Raw genomic sequence first — 23,477 nt, forward strand, 5'->3', positions numbered from 1 at the left:
TTTAGAAAATCCACTTACGTATAAATTTAAACTGTTTAGCGGTGTAAAAGTATGCGGATTTCCTATACCAAATGTTTTTCAACATATTTAGTCGCATAAAACATATTGTAAGTAAATATACATTTGTGCGTACTCTCTAAATATAATAAAATAACATAATACCGTTCAGAATATACATTTTGAAGAATCCTCTGGAAATAACAGTAATAAATATACTGTGATAAAAAAGGAATTTAATTTTTAAATCAATATAGTAATAGAATGCAAGTTTCTTTCGACAATGCAAGTTTATACATAAATTCCCAGAATATTCCCATTTTTGGGAATCTCCCAGGGAATTTCCCTTGGGAATATTCCCGAAAAATATTTTCCCAGGAATTTACCCACCACTAGTCCAGAGTACATAACTTTCAGGGGCTATGGGGGAACTATCATTCTACTTCCGGTTCAACGACGTTGCGAATCGTAAGAGTAAGCACACTTCCATCTTTTAATATGTCCTTCCATTTGTGCAAGTTTCAATGCGATACTCGTCGAAGAGTTGGATAGCTTTCCTTGTTAGTGGCTTTCTTATCGAATCTTCAATAATTTATGTATTTTTATGTTGTAACAAGAATTTTTCATTACTTAGTCTTCGTGTTGCGATCGATGTTCTGAAAAAATTATAAGCATTACATCAACTTGCACTTTAATATGGCACCCACCCGAATACTTCATGAAAGAGTTTTTTTTTTTTTTTTCATTTAAGTGATTATGTTTGCATTATATTCTGATAACTAATTCATGTTATATGTCAACTTTCAATACGGGCGAAAAGTATCACATGAATAGACGTTTTTGCTCAATATGCTTTCCTTTTTCTTTACTCACTGATGATGAAACGTCCAATCTTTAAAAATATACATACTAAGTAATGTACATGTATATTAGTAGAATATAATAATATAAGAAGTCCTTCTAGGGCAGGCGCGTTAAAATCTGTAACGAATGAGTTAGACAAATATAGCATGGACCTAGTAGTTCAGGAAGGATGAGAAGGAAAGTGAGCAGTGAATCCGGAAATTTTACATTCTTTTACGGGAAAGGAAATAAAAATCAGCAATTATGAACAGGATTTTTTGTTCAAAAACGAATAATATCAGTAATTAAACGGATTGAATTTGTTAATGATAGACTTTCTTTTATTACTCTTAAGAGTCGGTGGTGTGATATTATTATTGTTTTAAATGTACGTGCACACCCCAACAGAAGATAAGGATGATGATATAAAAGACAGTTTTCATGAAGAAGTAGAACGGGTATTTGGCCAATTCTATTAGGGGATTTCAATGCCAAGGTAGGACGAGAGGAATTTTCAAACCAACTGTAGGGAATGAAGTATGCATAAGGAAAGAATGACAACGGCGTTAGACTCGTGCACTTCGTAGCATCCAAAAACTTTATCGTAAAGAGTACAAAATATCCACATCGCGACGTTCATAAATTCACATGGATCTCACTAGATGCAAAAACACATAATCAAATTGACCACATTTTACTAGATAGAAGAAGACAATCTAGCATAATTGATGTTCGTTTGTTCAAAGGAGTTGACTGTGATACTGATCACTATCTGGTAGCAGTCATAATAAGAGAGAGATTATCGTTGAATAAAGGGAATATTCAACATCTGAAAAAAAAAGAGAGGTTTAACTTCAAGAAATTAGAAGAGAACCAGGCTAGAGGGGAATACCAGATTGAAGTATCAAATAGATTCTCCGTTTTAGAAGGTGTAGAGAACACTAGTATAGAGAATACTTGGGTTGAAATTAGAGATAGTGAATTAACATTTCAGCAAAAGGAAAATTGGGGCAAGCAGAAATATGTAGGAACAAACTATGGTTCGACCAGGAATGACCAAACTAGCGGAGAAGAGAAAACAGGCGGAACTGCGTTGGCTACAAAGTCCGAACAATATAACTACACAAAATTTCGTTGAATCATACGGGAAAGTTCCAAAGTGTTTAGAACAAAGTAACGCAAATTTTGAAAGCTAAAATTAATGATCTTGGGGACAATAGTAAAAACAAAAATATTCGGGACATGTGTAAGGGTATCAACAAATTTAACAAATCAACCTTGTGTCTATATATTAAAGAGAGAAAATTGAACAATTCACACTGATACAGATACCACTTTGAATAGATGGAAAGATTTCTTTGACGATTTGTTTAACATGCAGTCAAAAACTAATGTCTGTGGGGAAAGCGAAATGTACACAACAGAACGGTATATTTCAGTGCCTAGCCGTACAGATGTAACAATCTCTGTAAATACATTAAAGAAACACAAATCTCCAGGTGTAGACTAAATTCCAGTTGAGTTAATTTTAGCTGGAGGGAAAAATGTGGAACAAAAAAGAAAAACTCGTTCTTCTTATCTGGAACAAGGAGGAATTACCACAACAGCGAAAAGAATCAATCATTGTTCCAATTCACAAGAAAGGTGACAAGCGGATTGTAATAATTATCAGAACGTTTCTCTTTTCTCAACTCCCTATAAAGTCCTCTCAAACATTCTATTGGCAAGATTAATCTTATACATGAAATTACTGGAGATTATCAGTACAGATTTAGATGAAATCGATCAACTATCAACCAGATATTTACTATTTGACAAATACTCGAAAAGAAATGGGAATATTATACCCCGGTACATCAATTATTTATTAATTTTAGAAAGGTTACGACTCTATTAGAAGGGAAACATTATACAGCATTCTTAGAAAATTTATAATTCCAGAAAAGCTAGTTAGATTAATTAAGATGTGATTAAATGAATCTCAAAGTAAAGTCCGAATAATAAAATTCTTTTCCATGAGCTTCCATGTCGAGAAACGACCCGCTCGGGAGAGTAATACTCCCGGAAGTACGTTCTTCCGCGCGCTACTCTAGCCTGCTGTTTTAGGCGCTAACCTAGCCAGTTGTTTTAAGTTGGTCACAAAATTTATATCATGAAGTACAAGGGGAACAAAACGAGCCCTATATCATGGAGTACAAGGGCATAAGTACTACAACTACTTATCTGCACAAAAGTAAATAAATCACTTTTTTAAGTATTATTTTCATATTATTTTAATTTAATAAGTGTTATAAAAATGTTAAAAAAGTGTTTTAAAAAAAATTCCTCGGGCCGGGTTTGAACTCACGCCAAAAGAGACTTTTATCACTAGCATATAGCGCTAGCCCACTCGGCCACGAAGGCCAGCAGTATCAAGCGTTTGATTTCTGCTATTTTAATGCAACGTGGCAAGAAGTGGATAACGCCAACCAATCAGAACGGTGTTTCTCGTTTCTACTTCCGGGAGCATTACTCTCCCGAGCTAGTCCTGTCGAGAATGGTTTGAAACAAGGAGATGCGTTGCCACCATAATTATTGAACTTTATTGTAGAGTACGCTGTAAGGAAAATCAAAGAAAGCAACCAGTACCTAGAGCTGAATGGTATTCACCAGGTTATGGCGTATGCTGATGATGTAAAACTGATAGGGGATGAAAGGAGAGCAATATAAAGAAATGCAGACACCTTGTTAAACGCTTGCAGAAACATGGGTTTAGAAGTAGTTGCAGAAAAAACGAAATACATGGAAGTTCGTCTGGATCGTAATACTGCAAATTATGGATCGTCAAAGCATCAAATAATACTTTCGATAAAGTGGATACTTTCAAAATCAAATATCTAGAAAAAATATTAACAGATCAAACTAATATTCACGAAGAAATTAAATGTCGACCTTAAGCAGGAAATTCGTGATATTATTCAATTCAAAATCTTTTGTCGTCGTGAATTCTGTGGAGGAACTTGAAGCTTAAAATATATAAAACGATAATCATCCCTCTTGTGCTGCATGGTTGCGAAACATGGTTGCTTATTTTAAGGGAAGAACACAGACTGAAAGTATTTGAGAACAAGATCCTGAGATAAATATTCGGACCCAAGAGGAACGGGGATGGGGAATGGCAGAAACTTCGTAACGAAGAATGGCATAATTTGTACCATTTATCAAACATCTAGGGACATGAAGTCTAGGTAGCTCAGGTGAGCAGGTCATGTAGCCAGAATGAAAGAAAGTAGGGACGCTTTCAAAGTTTTGACTGGAAATTCAATCGGAAAACGTCCATTAAGAAGGCTAGGCGCAGATGGGAGGACAATATTAAGATGGATCTCGCAGAAGTATGAATACAAAGTAGAAACTGGATCCAGTTGGCTAAGCTTTTGTAAACGCGATATTGAACCTCGGGCTCCATAGACCATAGAGTTAGTTAGTTAATTAGTTAACATACTAAGTAAATCAAAATTACAAGTACTTATATGATAGTTATGCACAAAAAAACACTGAAAGAAAATCTAATGAAGATACTTGGCTTTTAAAACTGTACTGAGAGTGTAGTAAAGTAACATGAAAAAATACTAGAAACAAACTAGTTTGTTTTGTTTCGATTACTGAAGTTTAGCGTTCCTTTTTCAGCGCCGAGGCTGTATTTGACGTGATCTACAACTTAACCCATAATAGCCCAGGTTTTCCAACCTTCGATTTTCTTGCTCATATTGCGTATTCTACCACACTACAAATATTTTGTAAACAAAACGCGGTTATTTTCGATTTTTGTCTTGGCGTTTCCCCAGGGAGGTCCGTTACCAAATGGTAATGATGGGCTAATACAATATCAATTAAATTTTATTTCATTGGGATGCTGAGTTACCATATGGTAACTCTGGGCTAATAAAATATCATTGGAAATGTGGTTATTATATGAGTTTATTCCGCACGTGTGATACTACAAAGGTACTACAGAAGTGTACCCCTCTATGAATGATACAGGTCTATTACTGATCCATACAGGTCCATACATAAAGATTTTTAATAAAAAACACAAAATTAAATCGTTCTCTTTTTCTGATTTCAAATGTAAACTTGCATTTTACAAAATAACAAAACAATAAAAATATCAAATAATTATCGCAAAGGGAACTACAGGAAGCATGTACAACACTTCTATTTCTGGTGGTAGGGGTGGAAGCAAGTGATGCAAAGCCCAATACCACACTTTGCACAGCCTGTGTCAGAAATCATCTTTCTTTCCGACTTTGAATATCTTCTTACATGGTTGATTGGTTGTACTGAATTATCAGTAGAGGCAACAGTAACTGTTGTCTTGCCATGGAGCTACCAAAATAACGTCATCGCTGATTTTGAAATCAGAAAACTTCTTTCCTTCTTCTTTACTTCCTTTGGAGATATGATTTTGCAGTCTTTAGGAACATGATTTTCCCTTATAGTTCTGGTAGAAGATTATCCACATTTTTTGAAGTTTGATAAGTTCATCTTAGTGAATAGACTGTCGAAATGCAAATGATAGAAAGTTTCTTCTCATTGGGTAATTGGTTCAACATATGAACCATGATAGCTGAAGGCTTACCAAATATTTTGTCACAGTCATCACTGTGGTTTTGTTTACCTTGTGATATATCAAAATTGGCCAGATAACCATTGAATGTAATCAGACACCATGCTTTAAATCCAAATCTAATCAACTTTCCCCTAATAAACTGTTTACAGGGATGTCAGCCACAATAGGCTATCATTGATTCATCAAAATCAAGGTGCTGAACAGGAATAAAGTGTTCCATAAACTTCTTTTGTAGTTTACTTATTAGTAGGCGCAGCTTCTACATTTTGTTTGATCTATCAACCTTGTTGTTATCTGCAAAACGCATTATCTGCCGGACCCTGTTGCGCCTCATAAAATCATATACAAGTTGATTTCACATATCTAAGTCTTATTCCATGTAAAAGCGAAATCCAGGAAGTAGATTATACCCAGACACACAAGAATCCTCAAGAAGTACTTTAATTCATCTTTTGAAATATTTGGATCAGGGCAGTTTCTGAATTCAGTATAACGACGACTCTCTCCTACTACCAAATCAAACAGCTCATTGCTTTAAAAAAGAACAGTTCAACTTGTGAGAAATCATAGTGCTTTGAAAAATTACTTTCTGGAAAGACTGCATTTGATTTTTACTAGATCTTTTTTCTTCTTTTGGAAAGAATTATTTGATGGCAAACGTAGTGTTATTATTTGTATTACTACAGAAACGTTTTTGTCCATTCAATGAAGAGCTTGGAATCTATGAAACAATGTCAGATCCATGTAAAGTGAGACAGGTCTTGATGGCAGTCCAATGCCCGTCAAAACTACAGCTTTGAGATTGAGAAGAATCGATCTCTGAGCCTGAATTTATGTCATCTGCTGACAATCCATCATAATATTTGATCCGCACTCACTTCCTAATCTTAAGTTGTTCGTAAATACTACCTTAGCACTTGCAGAAAGTTGGCGGGAGCTAAGATTGCCCAGCTTCCATCCATCTTCATCTCCGGAGTCTTCATCGGAAGGAACATGAGACTCTGGAGGCTCTATATAAATATTCTATATGTTCGGTAAAGGCTCTATTTTCAATAGTTCATCAACAATTTCCGAAAGGATCTATCATCCGCAAGATCAAGGGGGATATAAACGAGATCAATTACATAGCCTAAGTTACCAATAAAACTGAAGTGGAAGATAAAGAGAAGTGAGGGAAAATTGATACTAAAACCATATTATTATTATTATTATTATTATTATTATTATTATTATTATTATTATTATTATTATTATTATTATTATTATTATTATTATTATTATTATTATTATTATTATTATTATTATTATTATTATTTGTTCCCTTTGATGAACAGTTCTATTGCAATTGTTTCTATTCCAGGCATTCTGTTTATATAGCACTGATCTTAGTATAACTTCTTGAATTACTTGGATCTCGGATTTCTCTTGCTCTTAAATAGTATTGTGAGTTTTCTCCTTTTTTACTTTTATAATTTATATATACCGTCTTTCCATTCCTTCTTTACCACGAAAACCTTGATCATACAATCTATAGCCCATTAGATCAGTAATTCTTCTTTACAATTGAAAAATCCTTGAGTTTTACGTCCCACGGTTATGCCGGTTAGGCTAAAGGAGACGGTGATGAGAGATGAGTGAAATGGTGGAATGAAGAAAGTGGGAGGAAACGGGAGAACCCCGAGAAAACCCACGAGCACGGTGTTTGCCCACCACAAAGTTCACTTGGCGGGGGCTGGGATCGAACCCGGGACCCCAAGCACCAGAGGTGAACGCTCTACCACTGAGCCACCGCGCCCCCCTTCTTTACAATTGAGTAGCTTGTTGTGTCCATCTGTAATTACACTGGAAAAATATCCTAATAATTGTTTAACTTCTATGTGGAAGACTCTTCTATGGCCTTTATATCCTATATTCTCTAGTTCATCCTCTATATTTCGTTTCTTTCTTTGTTATTATTCTTCGTCTTTTAATTATTCTATGTATTACGTTGTTTGTAGTTATAATTTGTTTCTTTACATTATCTGTCAAACTATTCGTTCCGTTTGGCTTTTTTTTCTGTCCACATCTCATTGATATCTGTTTTTTTTTTTTCTCTATGTCCAATTTCTTAATTTTGAGTGGGTCAGGTTTTTACTATGTACTTATTTTTCCCTTGATATTTGTTATAACCAAATAGTGGTCGGATTCAATATTGGCTTCTCTTCTCCTTTTCATATCCCCAATATTACAACATTATCTGTTGTCTATTATATCAATTTGACTCTTGTTCTTTCCTTCTAGCGATATTTTGATTACTCTGTGTATTCATTATGAGCAAGCCACGTGGTAGATATGGTCATTTTTGATGCTGCAAAGCCAATCAATTAGTCTTATGAAATGGCTGGTCGTGATTAAATGTACATTATGCTCTCCAATCGCGGGATGCAATGCCGATCTTAGTATTTAAATCATTTATTTAGTTATTTTGATATCGTATTTTGGGCATTGGTCATAGACCTTTTTCAGCTGGTTAAAGAATTTGTCTTTGATGCTGTCATCTTTTTCTTCTGTGGGCACATGGACTGTAGTGATGTGATCCTTACATTCAATGGCTCTACCTTTTCTCTAATTTTGGATATCCTGTCGTTAACTGGTATGAGATTGACTACTTTCTTACTGACAAAATATCTTACTATGAATCCCATTCCATATTGTTTCTTCTTTTAGTTCACACTGTATAGATTATTTCATTTAGACTTGATAAGTTTTCTTATTGTCTCATCTCACCTCCTGTATCCTGCATTTGTTTACAGTATTTTTCTAAATTTCAATTATTAATTATAGTAGACCCGAGTTCGATTCCCGGCTGGAGCTCATGTGGTTCGGATTCCACGTTAATCAGTAGGTTCCATATTATATAGCCTCGCTGCTGAAAGGGACGTTAAGCTCAAAATCCTCTTACGTTATATTAATTATAATGTTTTTGGTCTATGTAAAATTCTGACGCTCCATGTTCCTATTGCAAACTCTATGTCCCTTTTTGTTTCCGATACCGTTTCTCTTGTGTACTCCATTCCGAAGAGAATTTTCCGGTCCTTTAACAGTGACTCTTCTTCCGGTGCCAAGTTGTCAGCCTGACGACTATCTCCCAATCTGGAGAATGAGGATACTTATTTCGTCCCCTTACTTTCCACAGGGGTTTCATACCATCTCCACCAAAGAATTAACAACAGTATTGCCGGAAAGTAAAGTCGAACTTAGGCGGAAGAAACATTAGACTTTATAAAGAAGAAGAAGAAGAAAAACTGTAGACTTTATAAAGAAGAAGAAGAAAAACGGTAGATTTTATAAAGAAAAGAAGAAAACCTACATTATCATGCCATGCGAGTACATTATCCACATATCTATGCTCATTAGTATATATGTGTATGTTTGTGTTATATTAGCACACTCACGACAAAAAGGACAATATTGAAGGGGATGATAGCAGCACACCCATGACATGAGTATGTCCTTGATCAATTGCTTAAATTGGACAAAACGTTTTAAAATTGTTTTACTCTTAGACAACATCGTGTGCGTCGATTTTGACGGGGTTCACTAGTTTCCTCTCACTTTCTTCACTCCATCATTTTGTTCATTATCATTATTGTCTCCTTTAATCTTGTGGCATAGGCTTGGGACGTTAAACTAAGAGAAATGCATTCCCACCTGCTTACGTCACATCTTGTACAAAGTCCTCATGAAAGGTTACGTGTGCTTTACAATGCACTCCACGTCTTATACTATTAGTATTGTAGAGGCAGAAACGGAACAAATCATATCATATTACTTATTTCAGACCTCTGCTGTGAAATAGTTGAAACTTTAGTCTATTGGAGGAGTGCTACTTTCTGTAATAGCCTTTTAATATTGACCTCTTTCGGGGTATTTTGCTCAAGATGTTCATGTCATGTTAATTCATTCGTGCTGAAATTCAAATAGGGCGGTCAGTCACTTGGTTGACACTGTACGTGACACTCACTGCATGTCCCTCACTGTCAGTTTTTTTTTTTTCGTCAGTTTGGTAGACTTGAGTCTGCTTCTATCATCTTAAGTGTTACGGTCAGTAGTGACACATCAGAAAATTTAGTCACTTCATGCACACTGTATATTTTGGAATGTTCAAATACAATGACTCTTTTCACCAGCTACTAACGTCTTTCTTTCGGTTCTTCATATACACATGAAACACGGCCGTCAAGAAACATGACTGCTACAGGTATTGTGGACCACCTACGTAATGAACTACTTATCAGTTCGATGGAGTGCTATAGAGTAGTTTGTGGCTATGAAAACGTAACCATTATGTGTTCTTCCGCAGGTAACTAACTTTTGTCTTGTATGCTTATATAGAAACAAATTTTAAGATTAATTTTATGACCAATTTGCTGTGAATTGCATAGCAATAATGACCAACAAGAATAGCAACTATAGTAATATATATGAGAATTGATTATAATGGGGATAAATGCAAAGAAATAAATATGTGTATTTTCTTTGTAGTGTTTAAACTTTCACTGCGAATATCATTTAAACATTTCTTCAATCGACTTTTAGAAATATCTTTTAATTTTAATTATTATGGAAGTGTTAATATTACATTCTAGTATATATGTATATGTACTAAGCATTTACAATTTTATTTCTTCCAGGTTTGTTCGCAGTCGATTATGAATTTTCAATTATCAGCAATCTTGAACCACACTATGGCATCTCTGCTCCAAGCCTTATAGTTACTACTAAAAGTCAAAGATTCACATTTGATCACAAAGTAGAATTACGCTTGAAGAATTTTGATAACCATCCGGGATATAGAATCTATTTACAGCCAGGAGAAGCAGGTATCTTTCTTTTAAAATCTATATCCTTCTATCTCTTTCTCTCTCTCTCTTTCAGTATTTTTATATCTGTTCCTATTTTTAAACTGGACCATTAGTAGGGACTCTTAAGAACCCTACTAATGTAACATATATAGCATTGCATTTTCTTCATACAATGAATACAGACAACTTGCTAGAATGTAATGTGGATTTTCTTCTTGTCATTACACCCAGTAACGAAATACGAAGACAATTTACCTTACAGATATATTTGTCATTTTTATTTATTTATTTTCCTTTTTCTTTTCTTTCTTTCTTTCTTTTTCTTTTTCTTTTTTTTTTTTTTTTTTTTTTTTTTTGGTAATTTGTTTCTAGGTAAAAGCAAATACAAACTTCCTCTCTTCAGGGACTTATTTAGCCCTCTTGCCTCGTGCAGCTTATTGGCAGCTGTAGGAATTGCAAGAACAATTGTTTCGTTAGTGATTTAGTTAATAGCGTGTTTTAACGTCCCTAGATGGATCATCATTATCAGTTTAAGTGTGAAGTGTTAAGCAATGATTCAACTACTTACAATCATACTGTGTAAATATATTCATTCGCAATAAACTAACTAGGTACTTACCTTGCTTTTCTACTAACGCTGTCGCAGAGAAGATGAGATTAATTCTTGTATAGAAAAACAGTGAAATCAATTGGCTAGCAAATGTACTAGGCTTAAAATTTAGTTCATTAGCTTCTGATTGAGACCAAAATGAGCGCAATAGGCCAAGCAGTCGTGACTCCATACCAGTTAAAGAACAAGCATGTACATAGACCCCTCCAAGAAACATTAAAATGAAACAAAACATTTACAATACAAAACATCATTAATCAGAATCGTCCACATCGAGTAAACGTACATCTTTTTCGAAATAGACACTATTGACAGCTAAATAAGCGTCCATACGTTCCTGTCACTTTGTGAATGTGTTTGAAAATTGGTCGTCAGCTAGCAAACTGAAGAAAACTTGCGCTGCGGTGATCACTTCTTTATGATCACTTCTTGTTCGTTATGAAATGATGACAACGCAAAGTGATCTTTACAAGTGGAAATAGCCAAAAGTTACAGGTGCAAGGTCTGGGCTGTAAGTAGGATGCGGGAAAATGTCTATTTTCCTCTTTGTCGCGCAATCCTGAAACGCCCGCGCGGTGTGTAGGTGTGTTATCGTGGTGCAATATGAAGAAGTTCTTTAAATGCAGCCACTGTTTTGCTACGTGCTGGTGCCAAGTCTTGATGACTCCTTGGTAATACATTTCATTCACCATTTGCCTGGGAGGGACAATGTGTTAATACACCATGCCTCTTTGATTCTAAAACGCGATTAGCATTACCATACCTACGTTCTTCTGTTGCCGCACCTTGTTCTTGCGTGGCGACTTCCATGTGCGGCATTCTTGTTTTGTAAGCTGGTCACAGTCATGGATCCATGTTCCATCGGAAGTTATGATTCAATCCAGAATGAGAGAATCATCTTTGATACGTCTCTTCCAAACATCCACAGACGCGCATACACAGCTGCATCAGTTCTCTTGTAAGAAAATGCAGTATCCATGTGGAACAAATTTTTTTCATTTTCAAATCATCACTCAAAATTCGGTGGACAGTGTCCTTCGATATGTCCATTAGCGCTCTTACAGATATCACGAATAATTTCTGCAACAGTATTCACTATCATATCGTTATTAACGGACGGTCTCTGTCCAGGATGGGGAAGTAAAGCGCCTAATTTGCATCCATCTTCGAACAACTTACGACATTGGCGCACTGTGACTCTACTCAGACATCTTGATCGGCATATGACTGTTGAAACATTGCATATGTTTCCTCAGTACTTTTCCCTAACGTCAACAAAATTATATGGCATGTCGTTGTTCATCTTGTATACTCGTTGCGAAAAGCAATCTTATACACAAAAACCGGAGAGGTAAACGAAACACGTTCCATTTAAATCAACACAGCTGCCCATTAACGTGGTTTAGAAACCTATGACAACTTGCTACCAGTGGCGAAACGTAATCCCACAAGTAGGGTAGGCTCGACAAACTAATAACACAATTAACATTTAATGTATCATAAAACGGTTAAAATTATAGTCAGAATTCTAATTTGCTTATTGAATTAAAAAAACTACCAAATCTATTTTAAAGATCTAAGATCTTTCTTAGCTGTATTTCTAACATTGTGTAGAGTTGAATTTATGTGCGTGTATACATAGTAGTTTTTTTTGTTTAATTTAACATGAAAGAATGAATATATAAGCAAAAGTAGACGGAAAGTAGCTTATTATTATTATTATTATTATTATTATTATTATTATTATTATTATTATTATTATTATTATTATTATTATTATTATTATTATTATTATTATTATTCAACAAATATTTACATAAGGAAAACACGCAATATGTATTAATGGAATATTCCCATTTGGCTTCACTATAAATATTTTGAACTGTAGTTCATACTTCCTTCTGTCTGGGATTTACACGGGAAATGAGGGGAATTTCCTTCCCAGTTGCTGTTTTCATTAACTGCATATTTGAAAGTGGAGGGAGAGAAAAAGAAAGTACATTCTTATAGTTAGCTGTCAAATTTCTTGGATAAGCGTTTGTTACTTGCATCTCTCATTTTAAGTAAGTACGATACCGCATTTAATTAATGCATCACGTGAAAATAACTTCACTAGAAATGTTAATGCTCAGAAGGAACTTTATTTGAATCAACGCAAGATATTTAATATTGTATTTTATGGAGTGGCATATTTAAGGGTGGCTTCCCGGCTTAAGCACTCACTGAAATTTTATCGGCGTTTTTTGTTGTTTTATATACAGAAATTTCACATTTTCAGGAATAAAGTTAGCTAAGCCCATCCCGGAAAAAGCAAAGCCCCCCGAAACAAGATCGTAAATACTCCACTGATTCTACAAAATGGAAAACTCAATTAAAATTACACACAAATATAATTATTTTATCCTGTACGGTAGCGTTTGGTAAATTTATACGTATGTTTAATGTATCATACTTATATTTTACACTATTATGGACCAGGCCCCATGTAGTGAAAAAAGAAAAGAAAAAAACAGCTATTCTGAATAACTCCTGAGAGTATATACCAAAATTAAACAAGTTATCACTAATAAAAATACACAATTCTACACAGAAACTTCTTATTCTGTGTTAAGGAAATCGTTTTATAACATATTAGCATTGAAAGACACTTTCAACGCTAAAACTAAACTTCCAGAGGCGAGCCTTCGCATCTTCCCAACAATGATAATAGCTTCGCTCCCTGAGCAGCACAGCCCGTAAACCAGTCCAGCGAACTGGTGAGGCTCAGACGGCTCCAAGTGTTTCCAACCTACAATTTTGTTACCGAAAAATTCGAAATTTTGAAATATTGACTTCATTTTACAAGAATCCAAAGATAAAGAAAATATATGTTAGAAGACAGGGTAGACCCGGCCTCAGACTCTCATAGTACGCTTCGCCACTGCTTGCTACGGATACAGAATTAGTCATCTTATACGACGAGACTAGTGCTGAGACAAGAGTAGTGCCTAGATTACAGTGTAGGCACACAGCCTGCGACAGCCTTTGTATAACCTATTGATACATTCATGTAAATTGCGTTGCGCACGTTAATTACAGGCTACGGAAGAGCATGGTGAGTATCTCTTGAGTTTTGATAAGATTGCTTTTCAAGGACTTAATAGATTCTTCTTTTATCTTGTGAAAATTTCTAAGATATTCAATACGTATTCAGTATGAAACTATACTAACAGGGTGACTAAACTTATTACGTATATATTTTAATTGTCTTTTTGTGGCTAATTCACGTGATTTCTACGTACGTCTTGGGTGGAGATGCTTGCTAAGCACATAAAACCTATAGCAGTTCGGATCCAACTTTAAGCAGCAGGTCCAGTTTGATACAACCCCAGTGTTAAAAAATAAACAAGATTTTTCAAATCACACTACGTTAGCAGTTAAAGTTACCGCAGCGAGATATTATTCTGCACTCTGATTGAAGGAACAAACTATCGAGTTTTTTTTTTTTTTTTTTTCAAAAGTTACCAAAATATTATACTCATAAATAACAAGAACTTTGGTGCTAATTCTTACACCCTGTTTTCTAGGGCGTTGTGGTGAAAATAATTTAATCTTAGCTCAGATTTTATAATGCACGTCACAATTCTTTTCACTATACTTCACTTTGGGTGCACTGTTCTTAAATAGAATTCAATTTTTAATAATACACATTAATTATGTATTAAGCTCGTACTTATTTTTCAATTGGAATATTTTTATACAGACGGAGCGAGATAGTGGAACAATGTTTATTCATATTTATGTAAATCACGCGTATTAAAATACTTTTGAAAGCATGATTTTTCAGCCAACCAAATTAAAGATCTTTTTCACTAATTATTATAAAATATTTTAGGTGTTGTATTGACTCTTCTTCGTCATGAGGCAGCTGCAATTGCTACGCTTGCTGAGAATGATGGCAGCTACAAAGCATATTTGAATATTTACTTGGATCGAAGTACACAACCAGATCTCAAAACTACTCTGTCATTAGTTGCTGATCGAATCGCCGGATCTGACGGTATAGGATATAACATCGAGGCTAAAATACACCATCCATCATTGACAAGGGTAGGTACAAATATGAAAGTCTTATTCAACTATTGTTTATAGAAATAAACAAATAATGTAATATTATGTTACATCAATTAGTGCAATAAAATACTACTATACTGCTTTACTATACTATACTAGTAGGAACTATACTACTTGTAAGTTCTTATGTAAAATTAGTTTAAGATAATTGCTAAGAACATTTTTCTCCTAAAAGTTCAATAATTTTCTTTAGTTATGGCACATAGGTAGTGTCAAAAAAAATTAAAACCATAGAAAAACTTTGCATTATTTACACATTTGACATCAGTTCTTGTAATTTTCACATAATGCTGAAGACTCCTTAATACATTATAGCGATGTTGAGTACATGTTATATGGAAAAACATTTGCTTCGTGTTTTTAATTATATTATCTACAATTCCAGATTTCTGGTACATTTTATGTCATTTGATTAAAATGTCAATATAAGAGAAAAAATTCTTACGTAAGATGTATACACATCCTTTCAAATTTAGAAAATTAGAAAAAAAGATATATGATTGTGTATTTATCAGGAGAAATTTTGTTTCTAGAATTTACCTTGATAATAACTATCTTATATTTTAATGTTTCATCACACAATGTACATAATAAAATTCTACGGATGTATACTGATAAATAAGTGAAATTTGAGGAAGAGGATATGTCAGATAATAATGCAGAAAGCGTTTACATTTCGTATGGAGGTATTATGTAAAAACTTATGAGAAACAATCTTAAGGGAAACTCTTTCAAGTTTAAATTTGCCTGACGTAATATGAGAAAGAATATATATTTCGGATTTCATATGAGTTTATGACTTTTTAATAATTAAAGAACTGTAGTTCATACAATACTGTGGATTACTTTATTCATCAAAGTAATTCAGAAACCCTCGACTTGAGTAGTTAAATTTGATGATAGTTGAAGTTATGTTTATTGTGTGGTTTAGCATCCATTAAATAATTCAATTCTAACTTCTGAATGGGATTATTGAGCATAAAATTGGTTGCAACAAATGACAGAAATTCTTGAGGTAAATGTATAATTATATTTTGTTTTATTTGTATAGGATATTATTGGCAAGGGTGGAGTACAACTTGGAGGACAAGTTAACTTATTAGATGCTCATTTCGAGTTAGATCTCTTCAGTAAAAAGAACCAGAGAATCGCTGTTACAGCACGTGTTGTACGAGCAGACAATGACAGAGCTCACAATCTTACATCAAGCCTGGAAATAAAGAGCAAGGTGACTTTCTTGCCCTATATTACCAATGAATATATAAAGGTCTTATTTAATCTTTCGTTTTCAGCAATGCTTTATGCAATAATGCATTAACATACAAGTACACTTAAAAAATACTTTTAAATACTTTAGATGTAAGCAATTGTCATTTTTTAAATACTAAAGAAGCATGCTCACTCACTTATTATAATGAGAACATTCGTTAGCTAAACAAAATTAATTCTTTAACCACTGCTGTACGTAAAGTAGGACTTCAAGGACAAGAATGCACACAGTATGTACTACGAAGAATAATATCTATTAACTATTATAATTATCCTTTTACAACTTGAGACACTTTGACTTCCATTATCATATTTTATTCCTATTTTATTTATTCTTATTGCAATATTTTTTTTTTTACTTTTTTATTTTATTTTATACACTCAAATATTATATACTTTATAAAATCTCCATTACAGCCGGTAATTTAAAAACGGACACTTTATGTATAATTTATACCTGGACTTCTTCGTAAATTTTCTGAGTACTATTTGTCCAAATGATAATTTTATTCTCCAATAATTGTAAGTTTTTAACTATTAGTCTAAAGGAAAATTGTCGCGAATGTTAGTAGTAAAATTATTTTATTTACACAAAATTTTCAATTTGTACATATCTAAATGTGTTGCCCTTGGCAATAAATATTTTGCCTACTCCTCTCTTCTCATTATTTTCATTAAAAAGTATTTCGCAAAGTTGTGTTAACATACAATAAGTGGCATAAAGGTTCAATAAAGTGTCAAAATATACTTATTTACATAACGTAGATCTTATTGCTTCTTTACAATATCATATTAACTTCTAGTTAATCACACTTTAGACTACTACATTCCTGAAGTAATTGCTAGATTTTCCCCCTACTAGTCATTTAAATGGTGAAATGAGAAACCAAAAAACAGAATTTGTACAGTTATTTAACTTTGACTACTGAGATTTGACATTGATGTGAATTACTTTTAAATCAATATAAATGATTTTATGCATATAAACTTAAACTTCTCTCTGTTTTTTATTCCTCTTATTTTTTAATTTGCCATCTTGGCCATAGTTGGAATAACGATTCATAAATAGGCTTTCTATATATGTAAGGGAATAAAACTGTACGACTGATACCAAAATTAACGAAATATAAGTTTAGTTGACTTAACCGAATAATGAGTGCCTACTCAAGTTTATGTTTCATTTCTAGTGAGTATGAGCTAAAGAATATTTAAATTTTAATTATTTTTTCTGCATTATTTTGAACAGGGTCTTAATATAGATCTTGAAGTTCAAAACCACCTCGCAAGTAGTAGAAGAGTTTTTGGATTTGGCACTGTTGTCCGCTATGGTGAATCGCATAGAGAAGCCAGCATTTTGTTTGAATCCAGTTTGGAGAGGATTGTATTGTATGTAAGTAATGATATTTATTTCATCAGGTTCAGTAAACATAATGCAAATTCCTTTCAGTTTACTTAGATTATGAAATACGATTACAGTGGCATAAAAGCAAAAAGCTATTTATTTTAAATTCGTTTAACGGTTTGGTTGATATAGAGCTTCAAGTTCATTTTATATACATTACGTATTCTTTACTTTTTCAATTCACCACTTCTTACAGAAGATCCTTCAGAAAGCTCAGTTTTCATTTACATGTATGTTTTTGATATTTTCTTGCTTGGTCCAAACTAAAATATTTACTGATTTTCTTTGTAAAAGGGTACATTACAACTACGTAATGAGGAACGTGTCTGGCATTTTCTCTTTTAATGAAAATAACGATTATTAATCTTTAATATGGTTACCAATGCTTCAATACTCGATTTGAAATCATTTCGAAAGTTGCTTCTGCTTTCTTTACCAGCCATACTTAAGAAGTTCAATGTCGGTATCGAGAAATTCACATTTATATTCACGTTTGCTCTTTCCAAACACTAATCTAAATAATAAGCCAATCTTATTAACTTGTTGGCAAACTGTACTTATTCTTAGTATATATAAATATAAAATAAAATATTTACTAGACATATTACATAAATGTAGCTGAACTATATTTGAGATTAGGTCTAATTTGCTAGTACAACTAGATATGGTACGCTTAGTGTAAATGCAGAATTTGAAGAGAAACAGTCTAATTGCTCTCAATGTAGAAATAACTATTAAATCATTTTATTTATAAATTTTATGTTCAAATTTACTATTTCACCTCTTTCTATTTTCAATTGTCTAAAAATAATTTTTCTCTTATTTTATAAATGAATTACTTTTAATTATTGCTAGCATTTTTTTTACTGTCGATTAGTTGTATCCAATTCTTATGTATTACTTAATTCTGATTTTGTAGTTTCTATGAATAATGTTTCAATCATCTACCCTTTTATTTAAAGGCAAAGACTTTTTTGTTATTATTATTACTTTGACATGTTATGCTTACCTCATCTCAAATAAGCTGTTAAACTCTCTATGTTAGCCACCACTGGTTTCATTTAAAAATGCTAAATTTACAGAAGATTAGTAGTGTATTGCACCGAGTCATTGAGATATTCGTAATTACTAAACATGTGCACTATTTAATGTTAAACTGATCATCAGATGGAAAGGTGGGGATGGAAGTGGGAATAAAAGAAAACAAAATACTTATCTCTTCTTTCGTTCCTTCTCTTTTTCCTTAATATCTGATAAGCCATTTGCGAAAAAGCTTATATTCTATCTTACAATTATTCTCTGCTTCATCATTCTCTAAACTTTTGAGAACTAAGTTAAAAATTTCTGTAAGAATTAAATGGAATTTCCCTGAAGGAAGACGATAAGTATTTTTAAAACAAATGAACGATGAAATGAGTTCATAAGAGAACTGATAAAAACATTTCAGTTTTCATTTACATTTTTTAAAAAAATATTGTCGCTTTGTATTACGGTTTTAGTGATTTCTTAACAATAAAAGATTGAATAAGCTTGCAAAACATCTTTTGGTAAATAATGTGCTATTGGTGACATCTGCGGTCAAACAGACGAAAATATTATAATTATATAATAAATGTTTTATTACTGAGAATCACTAATACTATTACTGAGTTTTACTATATTATAGCGTTCCAATTAATTTCTTTCCCTTTGTCTTCTCTAGTACTGCTTTTATTTATATTCTTTTCTAACATTTCGTCTTGGCTTTTCTGTTCCACTTAGTAAATTGTTTCCATAACCTAATTTCTACACCAAACAATATTATGCATGAAATATTTAACATTTTTTTTTAATTCTTTCTCGCCATTCTTCTTCTTCTATCAATTATTATAATAAATTTTCTCAGGTACTTTAAATACCTTCCTATGAGGAAAATACATTTTATCAATTTCGAAGTTTACATTTAACAATGACTTTTACCAAGTTTATCTTCTTATATGTAAAGAAATCGGTTATGTGACAATATTATTACTTGTATATAATGTTATTTTTACCATCTATTATGAGGACTTTACGAACGTTACAACTGAAAGAGTATTTACGAGTAAGTTTTACTTAATATTATCTTGTGACAGAACATAGATATAAAATACACATAAGAAATACAGTATATGGCATTGATTTTTTTTTATTTTAGTTACGAGGACCGTCATCAGAAGTTGCACATATAAACGCTAATTTACAACTCTCAAGATCCTTGCAAAAAGTGAATGCAGAAATTGAAATTCTTGGCCTTGAGGCCACCGTTGCCGAGGGAGAAATACACGATCTTTACTCCTTCACATACCGTATCTTCAGGAAAAGTAAGTAATATATGTATGAAGTGATTCAAAAATAATGAAACAGTATAAACTTTTCTTAGTAATTTAAATAACAGGTAAAAATGCTTCAAGAAAAGGTTCTCTCATATGACTGAAAACAAGAAAAACACGCTTTTACGAAGGAATGCACTCATTAAAAATTATTATTTCTATGCAATTTTTGTTACAGAGGGCTCTATTTTTTTTTTTAAATCTAATATTTGGGTATTTAAAATATGGTGTTATCACCCGAAACGAAAATTCACGAAAATTCAGTGGTATCATTGGAAACGAAAATTCAAAAAGTTTTGTTTTCCATTTGGTTCACGTCACATCACACGTACTCAATGTGAGATTCCTTCGTCACATGATAGGCATCTAGCATATAGTCCATTCCTTACAATACATGTTGTAACATCGGGCGATCCACTAATGCAATGATCTCTATGATGTGAACACGAAAATATTCACAGAAAAAAACCACAGGGTGAGACCGGGGGAATATGGAAGCCAACGTAAACGTTAACTATCATATCTGCCAGCACGAACATTAGATATGTTTGGTAATCGCCTATTCAGTTCACACCTGACATCTAAGTAGAAATGGAGTGGTGCTTCATCATATTCGTAAAAGGAGCCTGAGATATCCCGTTTCAGTTGTGAAAGAAACTATGTTCGTAATATTTGCAGGTACCCGTGTCCTCGTCGAAGAAGAAAGGCCCATACACCTTTCCATGGCTAATAGCACAAAACAAAACAAAACATCACCTTAGGTTAGTCGAGTACATGTTACATATAACATCTAGGATTGTCCAGACCTCAGATCCTGACATTATGTTTGTGAACTTTGCATGACAGGTGGAAGGATGCTTCATCACTGAATCCAATAATATTCATCAGTTTCCATTTCAATTTTCATGTCCCCACAGAAAGACTGTCTCTTGACTTTGTCGTTTAGTTTTAGAACCTGCAATAATTACAAACGGTAAGGACGGTACCGCAAACATTTATGTGAAATCTTCCAAACAGTTGGTTGCGGACTGTCTAAGGATAAATGCATACCGAAGATACCTCGCGATCGAGGTCGAGGTTTAAGTCGCGGTCGCTACCTCGATGTCTAAGTCGCGATGGATGAAGGGCACACATAGCGAAGAGGTCGCACCCTCGCTGTATGTTCTCAGTTTGAGGAGAAATATTACGGTGACGCGTGTGAAATTATTGCATAAAAAACACTGCAAAACGACATTTTGAAATTGAAAGGACCAAACAGTTTATAAATCAAGATGGACGCGAGACGAGATATGAGAAATGCTAAAGTCTCGTCTCTTGTTTCGTAAAAATATTTGAGTCTCATCTCTTGTCCCTCTCTATCAATAAATCAAAGACTTTTACCTTTTTTTTTCAATTTTCTGAAAAAAAAATACCCTCTTTCAGCACTCAGGCGAGAAATCACTTCCCAGTAAAATTTAAAAAAAAAGAAAGAAAGAAAAAAACAGGTATGTCTCCAGGTTTCGAGATGAAGGGGTATCAACTTCAGCAAATGAAATTTCATCGCTGCAGTTAATTATTCGACGTGTCCTCCCTATGGATACGTGCGTCTTTACAGGTATTTCTTTAGCTTATATTAGTAACGAATTTAGAAGAATCCCTTTTTTATTAATCTCGGAATTTGGGGGGGAGGGGGAGCGTGGAGTTTTTAAGTATAGATGTGATTAACACTAGCTTCTTTTTTTTCTTTAGAAATTGCACAAGTTACGGACTTCAGCCCGAAAGCCCCCCTCTCTTAACCGCCACTGCCTTATATAAGAATAAGCTACAGTATAATTCTCATGTAAACATGAACAACTTATCTGACATTCGCATTTCAGTTGCTATTTTCTTCCATTCTCTACTTAAAACGTGCCTATTATAGTGTTTGTGTTTCTTATATTGCTGGAGCATTTCTCACTAGTACTATTAATATGTCATTCATAATCAAATTTAATAGTGCAGTAAAACCTCTAGAGCATAGGCACACACAATCCTCTGCAGACGAAATTCTAAACAAATGAAGACTTTATTTCGTGCAGTGCTTCAGGAAGAACCAATGAGAACACGAGCCTCAGCGATGCTTCCGTTGAACATCGATGTAAAAACAAACTCGGTTGTTTATCATCGCGACCACTAATTCACCCTCGCGGTCGACCTCTAGGTCGCGATGTAGCGTACATCTTTAGCATGCGCTTACTCATTAAAATCCATGGGTTTATGCCAGTATCAAGGGTTTGACCGCGACTTAAACCTCGACCTCGATCGTGAGGTTTCTTCGGCATGTTTGTATCCTAATTCTCTGCTGGTTGCGATGGTGGATTTCTGGGAACTTTGTACAAAATTCTCTCTCACACACTTCACAGTTTCCTTGCTGACTGATGGACGGCCGGTTGACTTGTGCTAACAGGTGCACCAGTTGCTTTAAATTCAGAATATCACTTACGCATACTGTACCCACTGGGCGCATCTTTATCAAACTTTCTTTTAGAATAACGTTGGACAGTGATAACAAACTTGCAGAACTGAAAATCCAACACACAAAATGCATTTCTGTCTTCATTGGCAGCCATTTTTTTATCCTATCGTCCCAGCAGCAAAAACGATAACTACACGATATTTTTACTTGCTGCTAGAAGTATTTGAGTTAACTTGTCCATTGATACCACTTTCACATGCCTGAGTGTTCTTAAGCAATATTGGTTTTGGATTGTGATCAGAAAGATTATTTGTAATAACACTGTATATTAGTAATGAGCATATGCTTTAAATTGATCAATAAAATGGTACGTATAAGACTGGAAATCTCAACTTAACGAATTGCTACACTAATACATTGCAGAAAACTCTTAAGAATTTTAGACAGTTTTCAAAATTATTTTTGATTTGAATTAATACAATTATCAGCTACAGTATTGATTTAGAAACAGAGACCGATTGTTCCTAAGTTGTTTAGCTGAGCTGAAAATGCTGTATGAGTCTTTACGATTGATAAACGTTTAGATTAAAATCACTAATTAATATTTTACAGGTACAATCTTAGTGAAAAAAAATTGTTTATATTAAATTGAAATATCGGGAAAAGTAATATCTATTTATGGAAAGAATGAAGATTAAGTAGAATTGGCATGGTTAGTTGTAGAAGTCCTACGAAACTTCTGCTCTTAATATACAAATTCAAGATCTTGAATTTAATGCTCACTGTTTTTAAATTATGAAATTGTTCTTAAATTACATAAAACTGATAGTTAATAACGAAATAAATTTTATATACATTGCTGAAAACAAAAACATAAATATCCATTAAAGGGATAGAGTGCAGTATGAGCTCCCATATTTCATGCCTATTATATACTGGAGGCTTATTATACGGTATGAGTTAAGAATATAACTAATACAAAATTTCATACTAACACTTATATAG

The 23,477-nt window shown here is 33.5% G+C and overlaps 1 protein-coding gene across 1 annotated transcript in view; it reads left to right on the plus strand.

Moving 5' to 3' along the window:
* apolpp (retinoid- and fatty-acid binding glycoprotein apolipophorin) overlaps positions 1-23,477 on the plus strand; it is a 248,875-nt gene that overhangs the window by 150,217 nt on the left and 75,181 nt on the right. Inside the window, exons 31-35 of the mRNA XM_081759450.1 lie at positions 10,123-10,311; positions 14,778-14,992; positions 16,068-16,244; positions 17,532-17,675; positions 19,864-20,029. Coding sequence (XP_081615576.1) covers positions 10,123-10,311; positions 14,778-14,992; positions 16,068-16,244; positions 17,532-17,675; positions 19,864-20,029 — 891 coding nt within the window. The remainder of the gene's footprint in view (positions 1-10,122; positions 10,312-14,777; positions 14,993-16,067; positions 16,245-17,531; positions 17,676-19,863; positions 20,030-23,477) is intronic.

This window comes from Thermobia domestica, chromosome 5, assembly GCF_964235325.1.
Source record: "Thermobia domestica chromosome 5, izTheDome1.hap1.1, whole genome shotgun sequence".
In the NCBI taxonomy this organism is placed as follows: Eukaryota; Metazoa; Arthropoda; class Insecta; order Zygentoma; family Lepismatidae; genus Thermobia; species Thermobia domestica.